The sequence below is a fragment of the Oncorhynchus masou genome, chromosome 17, assembly GCF_036934945.1.
Source record: "Oncorhynchus masou masou isolate Uvic2021 chromosome 17, UVic_Omas_1.1, whole genome shotgun sequence".
In the NCBI taxonomy this organism is placed as follows: Eukaryota; Metazoa; Chordata; class Actinopteri; order Salmoniformes; family Salmonidae; genus Oncorhynchus; species Oncorhynchus masou.
This window is the reverse complement of record NC_088228.1, coordinates 6,956,126-6,964,746: the sequence shown is the minus strand read 5'-3', so window position 1 is coordinate 6,964,746 and position 8,621 is coordinate 6,956,126. Positions and strand designations below refer to the sequence as shown.

Below are 8,621 nucleotides of genomic sequence, written 5' to 3'. Positions count from 1 at the left end.
TGCATCACATCTGGCCGTGACCAGATGTCCCATAGTGCAGCGCAAACTTGGCACAGCGTTGGCCAGGGTAGGACGTCATTGAAAATGAGAATTTGTTCTTAAATGACTTGCCTGATTAAATTTAAAAATCAATAACAACAAAAAGTATTTGGAATGTGATACATAACAAGGCAACAGTGCTTCAGGACAATGCAGATGCTGATTGGACAGTTTATCCGACTGGATAAAATATATATATATATATGTATATGTCCCCCCCACTTCTAAAACCAAAGTTGCGCCCCTGCTTTAATTTCTATATCATGGATCCTTTTCTGAGAAATGACTGGGGATGTGCCCCTTCACTACAAACTCTTTTATTTATTTTATTTTATATCTTAAATGTTTTCTTTAAAAAAATGTATTAATGAATTAATATCATATCAGTTTTGCAGAAGAGAATTTGTTGGCCCTATGTAAACTGGAATTTTCCTCACAGTGAGTTACAACCAGGAGGGGTTTACAGTTGAAATGTTCTCTTTGTTCTACTGTAGTGATCGTGTTTTAGGATCATCATTAAAGCGCTGTGAAACACTGTATGAATGTATCTACAGCAATAACACGTCTGACTTTCTATACCTCAACATTACCTGAACACAAATTTTACGAAATATTGAACCTTTGATCATTTTAATCAATATTTGTTTTTAAAAGTACTTAGTTTCATTTATTCATCCTTCCATCCAACATTCACTCATCCTTCCATCCAACATTCATTCATCCTTCCATCCAACATTCATTCATCCTTCCATTTAACCACTTCAGCTTCTTTCATTGAACGTTGTGGTTTGTGTATCTCAGGTCAGAATGTGGCCCTTTATGTACTGACTGTACAGGGACCGCTCAGTGAGTTTTCCTCTGATCTAAGGGATCTAATGCATAATGTCTTAGAATTTATCTCGTTGCAATAAACACTTCAAGAAAACGTTACTGATTGGGATTATTTTACACTGATGCCTGTTTTTGTTTCACGTTTCACAATAAAGATTATCAAAGGTTTTCTTAGTGAAAACACCAATCTCTTTCTTCACTTCTTTAAAAAGGTAGGTAATTCATAAAAGGTAATTCACCAAAATATCTGAAAATGGCTATAAATTACTCTTCACGATGCTAAAAACAGTTACACTTTCAACTAAGAAACTACATGTACTTTTGCATTCAAATATGTACTACTACTTGCGGGAAAATATGCAAAAACGATCAACCAGGGGCCACAGGAAATATCAGAGTGCCTTATTTGCACAAGAGGTCAACTTTGCATATGACCTGGTTGACAAGGCCTGAATGCTATATCCTGAGGATATTTACCCTTGGCCTGAAGTTGACAATTCTGTTGAGCTTGACGATCAGGCAGGGTCTTCCTTCCTTGAAGCCGAAGTCTCTGAGCTCAACACTGGAGCAGGGCCCAAGCCAGGATTTTAGGAAGCGACAGGCCACAATTCCATAAGTAGAGCTCCGTCAGGCTAAGTAGAGCTCCGTCAGGCTAAGTAGAGCTCCATCAGGTTAAGTAGAGCTCCATCAGGTTAAGTAGAGCTCCGTCAGGCTAAGTAGAGCTCCGCCTGGCTAAGTAGAGCTCCATCAGGTTAAGTAGAGCTCCATCCGGCTAAGTAGAGCTCCATCAGGCTAAGTAGAGCTCCATCAGGCTAAGTAGAGCTCCACCAGAATAAGTAGAGCTCCATCAGGCTAAGTAGAGCTCCGTCAGGCTAAATAGAGCTCCGTCACACTCAAACACTCAGACACTCAAACACTCAGACACTCAAACACTCAGACACTCAAACACTCAGACACTCAGACACTCAAACACTCAGACACTCAAACACTCAAACACTCACACACTCAGACACTCAGACACTCAAACACTCAGACACTCAGACATCATTTACAAATGAAGCATTTGTGTTTAGAGTCCTTCAGATCAGAGGCAGTAGGGATGACCAGGGATCTTTATAAGTGTGTGAATTGGACCATTTTCCTGTCAAAATGTAACGAGCACTTTTCGGTGTCAGGGAAAATGCATGGAGTAAAAAATACATTATTTTCTTTAGGAATGTAGTGAAGTAAAAGTAAAAGTTGGCAAAAATATAAATAGTAAAGTCAAGTACAGATACCCCCAAAAACGACTTAAGTAGTACTTTTCAAGTATTTTTTACACAAGTACTTTACACCACTGGAGATAATCATGAAGCATTGTTGGTCTGGGTACTGACATGAACAGAGACCTGCCACCTCTCAGACAGTACACCTTTGAACTTCAGAGTTCTGTGGGAGATGTTAATATGAAGTCTCACAGTTTCATTGCATTGTAAAATGACACCACATTAGGCATGACGTTCTGGGGTCTGGGGGAGCATGGAAAGATGCCAGCATTCCAATCTTGTGAGTTAGCTAATGGATGATGAATGTAGAATTGTTGGCTCAGTTGAAGTGATCTTATCTGTGTGAATAATTAAGAGCAGAGCTCAGCACAGTGCAGAAGGGTTGTCTCACGTTGTCTCACATTCTTTTCTTTTTTAACTTTCTCTCGACCAAATTATGGCCGTAAATGTGGAGTCATATTGAAGGAATCTTTTCCGGGCAATACATGACTACATTGCACATCTGCTACCACAGCTGCTGCAGGTCCCAGTTCAACATCCTTAGTTTGCAGACGCGTTTCATTGAAGCAAGAAGAACTAAAGCTTGGATTTATGAATCTGTCTGGAGATGGACTGCAATCACGGAAGTACTTTTCATTTCTTATGAAGACTCTCTGGATAACGTACTGTTGTACTCTCTTGACGATGACAAGTCTGGAAGGACGGTAACAGAGCTGTGTTGATAGCTCAAGAGACACATGCAGTTATGTTCAAATGATTCTCCATCCAAGCAATATCATGCACTGTTTCACATTCCTGTGGATTTAATAGGTGATCAAACTGACTTTCTCTCTATCAGCTTGATGTCCCTTTTTTGTCTACTAAGTTACATGACGCACATTATGGTTGATGTTACTATGACAGAATTTCTCCCCCCAAAAACTACAAACAAACTTTTTTCCAATAACAGAACACATGGGAAAGAGTGAAGGAATGGAATGTAACCCAAGATTAACTGCAACGGAGAAACGACAGATAGCAGGGGAGTAGGAACTTGGAAAAGACAAACAGTGTTTCAGATTAGACTTAGAAAAGAAAAGAGCTTAAAAAAGGAAAACAAAAATAAACACATCTGGTTTTTGAATCATGGCTGAAAAATGTGCAGGACGGTCTGTGGTTTTATTCTCACTCTTGGCCGTTGTAGTTTCCTTGTCAGGAATTACTGACGTTTTAGGCAAAAATAATATTGATGATGAGTTGGAGAAAATCACATTTCAAGGAGACGGAAGCACCAACGGGCATCCGGAAAACTGGCCGGCGAACCTTCACCCCAACCTGTATTTTCACCAGGTGGACATACGTTTACTGCAGCAGAGATCTGCCACGACGCACAGACATATTTTTAAAGTTATCCGGCTTGCTGTTGGGACTATGCTCGCCGATACTGCTCTCTATCTACCCCCGGTTAAACATGAGGAATTTTCCAGCAAATGGAATGAAATTTATGGCAACAATCTCCCCTCTCTCGCTCTGTACTGTTTGCTCTGCCCCAAAGATACAGCTGCCCATCAATTCTTAATCAGATACATGGACCAGATGGCAGTGTACCCTAACTGGACGGTGACCAGCGCTCCCAACGACGAGGTTCCCATGGCTCACTCCCTCACAGGATTTGCCACAGCCTATGACTTCATCTACCCTCTCCTGGAGACATCGCGAAGAGCACGCTACATGAAGAAAATACGTGCCGCCACAGAGGAGTTGTACGAACTCTCCAAACACAGGGGATGGGGGAAGCAGTTTTTACAGAATCATCAGACTACCAACATCTTAGCCATCCTGACCGGCGCCCTCGTAGTGGGAGCACACAGTGACCCGGAGACAATGATGTGGAAGCAGGTGGCCGTTAACTACATGGAAGAGACCATGTTCCTCCTCAGTCACGTAGTGGATGGCTCGCTAGACGAGGGTGTGGCCTATGGGAGCTACACCGCAAAGTCCATCACTCAGTACGTTTTCCTGGCGCGTCGCCACTTCGACATCGACAACACCCAGAACAACTGGTTGCGGGCGCACTTCTGGTTCTACCATTCCACAATTCTGCCAGGCTTCCAGAGGACAGTGGGCATCGCTGACTCCAACTACAACTGGTTCTATGGACCGGAGAGTCAGCTGGTGTTCCTCGATGCATTTGTGCTCCGGGACGGCACCGGAAACTGGCTGGCCCAGCAGATCCGGAAACATCGTCCCAAAGATGGCCCCATGGAGCAGTCAGCAGCCCAGCGCTGGGCCACCTTACACACTGAGTTTCTGTGGTATGATAGTGAGCTCTCCAAGCAACCACCAGCCGGGTTTGGCAAAGCAGTACTGCACATGTTCTCAAACTGGGGTGTGGTGACTTACGGGGCTGGTTTATCATATGGTCAAGGCAACACATTTGTCTCCTTCAAATCGGGGAAGCTGGGCGGTAGGGCGGTGTATGATATCGTCCATTCAAAGCCCTACTCCTGGCTGGAGGGCTGGAGCAATTTCAATCCGGGCCATGAGCACCCAGACCAGAACTCCTTCACCTTTGCCCCTAATGGACAGGCATTTGTCTCAGAGGCACTGTACGGCCCCAAATACAGCTACCTCAACAATGTCTTGACGTTCGCCCCGTCTCCCACAAGCCAGTGCAATCAGCCCTGGGAGGGCCAGCTTGGAGAGTGTGGCAAGTGGCTGCGGTGGGCGGAGCCTGAGGTCGGCAACACAGCCGGTGAGGTCATTGTAGCTGCATCCCATGGGGATTCTCTGTTCGTTAGTGGAGAAGCGGCATCGGCCTACTCCTCTGTGATGGGGCTGAAGAGCGTATACCGTGCCCTTGTCTTGCTCAACTCTCAGACTCTGCTGGTGTTTGACCATGTGGAAAAAAGCAAGGAGTCTCCGTTGAGTACTCTGAGTGCTTTCTTTCATAACTTGGACATTGATTTTAAATATGTCCCTCACAGAGCTTTAGACAGGTACAATGGGGCACTGATGGACGTTTGGGATGCTCACTACCAAATGTTTTGGTTTGACAGTCAGGGGAATAGTCCAGTGGCGAGAATACAGGAGGCAGAGCAGGCTGCTGAGTTTAAGAAACGATGGACCCAGTTTGTCAACGTGACCTTTCCAATGGAGGGCACGGTCACCAGAGTGGCCTATTTGATGCACAGTCCCAATGTCAAAATCTCCAACTGCAGATTCATCGACAATAGTAAAAATGGAGTACGACTCTCTATTGTCGTCAACGGCACAGAATCCATTGTGTCCATCGTAACAAACTACAATGACATTGGCGCCAGATTTAGCTACTTGGGCTTTGGGGGATATGCAAAGATGCAAAGCAGGCATCAGATAATCCACTTCGGTCTGGGAGTTCAAACGATGACTGAACAGAACACTGTGGATCCAGTCCATGACTTTGGATTTATGGTTAATATAGTGGGAGGGCTGACACTGTGTCTCGCCATTGGGTTTTTAATCCTGCAACGCACGTTTTATTTCTGCTTCCGCAAGATCATGCGCTATACTTTAACGTTTGTTCTCCTGCTGTGGGTCGTTGAGTTTCTGTTTGTCTCCAATAGCTGTGATTGGCTTGTCTGTGTCCAATCAGTGTCCGATCTGCCCCCAAACCCTCTCCCCACAGTCGTCGTTACATCCCTGCCAGGGTCTGGGGCTGAAGTTCTCAAGCCCCTTTTCTATAACAGCTCTGACTTTGTTTATCTCCAAGTCCCCACAGAGCACCTAGTCATCCCGGACACTGAGTTCAACTTTGACCCCCTGGTGGATGCCTGCGTGTGGTCCAGACTAGATGCGGAAAGAGGTCACTACAAGGCCATCCAGGGCTGGTTCCATTCCTTGGTCTATAACCCTAGACTTCACCTGCAGAACATTCAGTTGCGCAACGAGGGCACCTGGAATGAGATTGAGGTGGAGCTTTCTGGCAAGAGGAGGAAGCCAATTCGTAGGCAGTCAGGGTCAAGGGGGAGTTCAGATAGAGATGGGGAGTATGTTCGGGAGCTAAGGCGGCACATGGAGAGGTACCCTAATGCCCGCCCTGTCCTCAGCCTGAGCAGCGGGAGCTGGACCCTGAAACTCCCGTTTTTCCGAAAGGTGGTCGGTCACTCATTTCGGGCGTTGCACGTGGTGCGAGATCCTCGCGCTTGGATTTACCTTATGCTCTACAACAGCGAGCCAAGCCTCTATTCTCGCAAGAATGTGCAAAATCATGTCGCTGCAATTTTTAAGCAAGAGAGGAACGGCGGGAGAAGCAAGTGTACACTAGGGTTCACCCAGGAATTCTTGACATTGCACAGCGTCCTCTCTGATCCAGAGATGGAGCCGGTGCTGCTACTGGCCCATCTGTGGCTGGCCCACACAACCACGGCACTCCAGGTCAACGGCGACCTCACCGCCTCTTACCTCCATGTGAAATTTGAGGACATTGTGCAATATCCTGAGGAGACAGCAGGAAAGATACACACGTTTCTCGGGGTTCCCGTGGCCCCAGCTGCCCTCAACCAGCTCATGTTCGCCACCTCCACCAACCTGTACAACCTGGTGTATGAGGGAGACATATCGCCAGTCAGCATCAATGTGTGGAGAGAAAAAATGCCCATCCATGAGATCAGAATGATAGAGGACACATGCTTAAAGGTTATGGAGAGGCTTGGGTACTCAAGGTACTTAAGTTAATCGCTGCTGTATGATGTCCTACGATGGACACCGTACTTTTGGTTTGTTGACATGTGTACTTTGCTGTTCTATATTTTGCACATTCCACTATTATGATACTTTTAATTGTCCAGTCCTTGTTTATAGACTGGGATGTATAAAATAGAACAGAGTGATGTGCTCCTTAATACTTTTTTAAAGTGTATGATTTGTCTGACTAACGTGATGTGTTTTCATCCAAACAGTTTTGAAGTTTGTTGGCTGGTTATTTAGCCACGCCCCAGAATCTCCTGGCTAGCATTTTTGGAGCATGTAGCAATGCTAGGGGGACACGGATTGTTGATTCAACATTAAACAAATCAGCAACCACAGCTAGTGAAATCTCTGCAACCCTAAACAAAGAGTTGCAGTTTGTTTTTAGAATGGGTGGCTAGTACTAAACTGGTCCTGAACATCTCTAAAACTGAAAGCATTGTATTTGGTCCAAATAATTTAGAGATGCTCTGCTTTTTTGACACCACACTCCACAAAGCAAGTCCTGCAGGCTCTAGTTTTATATTGTCTTGATTTTTTTGTCCAGTTATATGGTTAAGTGCTGCAAATAAGGACGTAAAAAAAACTGCAGCTGGCCCAGAACAGAGCGACACATCTTGCTCTTCACTGTAATCCGAGGGCTAATATCAATATTTTGCCAGTCTAAAGGCTAAAAATAGAGCAGACTGACTGCATCGCTTATTTTGTAATTTTTTAAAGAAACATTTATTTGCTGAAAATTCTAAATTGTTTGAATAGTTACACTTACACACAGCACTGACACACACACTTACCCCACCAGACACGACGCCAGGGGTCTTTTCACAGTCCCCAAATCCAGAACCAATTAAAGGAAACATACATTATTATATAGAACTCCCTTCCATTTCAAACAGCTCAAGTGAACAGCAAACCTGGCTTGAACCCCCCCCCCCCCCAGATAAAGCAACATCTCACAGAACGCCTCTCCCTTATTCGACCTAATTATGTTGTGTGTATGTACTGATAGATGCTACTGACTGTACATTTAAATTATCAACATTGAAACAATAAATGTAGGCCTAGAATAGTTGGTCTCTCTTGATGTTTTTTTTCTTCAGTATTGAGTCAGTGCAGAATCTTTTAGTTATATTTTTTACTTCTAAATGTATGTAGTTCTGTCTTTTTAGCAGTTCTTATCTATTAATGTTCTGTATCATGTTTCATGTTTTGTGTGGGACCCCAGGAAAAGTAGCTGCTGCTATCACAACAACTAATGGAGATCCTTATAAAATACCAAGAAAAACACGAACAATTGTAATAGTGGTGCATTCAGTCGATAACAAGTTTAAACATATATATTTTTTTGGGGTGAAATATCCCTTTAAAGTAATTGGAATAATGGATTGGATTTAACAGTGTTATTTACATATTTTGCTACGGTATATCATAAATCTTTTCTAAACTATTGTCGATCACTTGATTTCAAACCCCACTCTTATTTATAGTAGATTTTTTTCAGTGGTAAGGGGTAAACCCTGCTTGTAAATTCAGTGCAGTACTTTTGTCAGAGCATTGTGGGATACAACAACCCAGCTGGCTTCTCTTACTGATAGTAAATGCATTTTGCGGAAGAAAAACATTTTCTCAACCAGGAAGTGAATACAGTTATAGCAAACTCTTTTGAAACATGCTAAATATGTAATCGTGTAAATTGAGAAATGATTTACATTCACTGCAAAGAAAGAGCCTTGCCTCAAATTGCTTTAGAAAAGACAGCATATATATTTGTTTTACTGT

The 8,621-nt window shown here is 43.8% G+C and overlaps 1 protein-coding gene across 1 annotated transcript; it reads left to right on the top strand.

Annotated features, from left to right (window-relative positions):
• Window positions 1-2,541: 2,541 nt before the first annotated feature.
• LOC135558352 (dermatan-sulfate epimerase-like protein) lies at window positions 2,542-7,905 on the top strand. Its single transcript, XM_064992097.1, has one exon. It carries the CDS (start codon window positions 3,261-3,263, stop codon window positions 6,828-6,830), a length of 3,570 nt encoding a protein of 1,189 aa, XP_064848169.1. The 5' UTR covers window positions 2,542-3,260; the 3' UTR covers window positions 6,831-7,905.
• Window positions 7,906-8,621: the final 716 nt, after the last annotated feature.

What these genes read in the sequence shown, in the direction of transcription:
- LOC135558352 (XM_064992097.1), top strand. Translation starts at nt 3,261, where the DNA reads ATGGCTGAAAAATGTGCAGGACGGTCTGTGGTTTTATTCTCACTCTTG.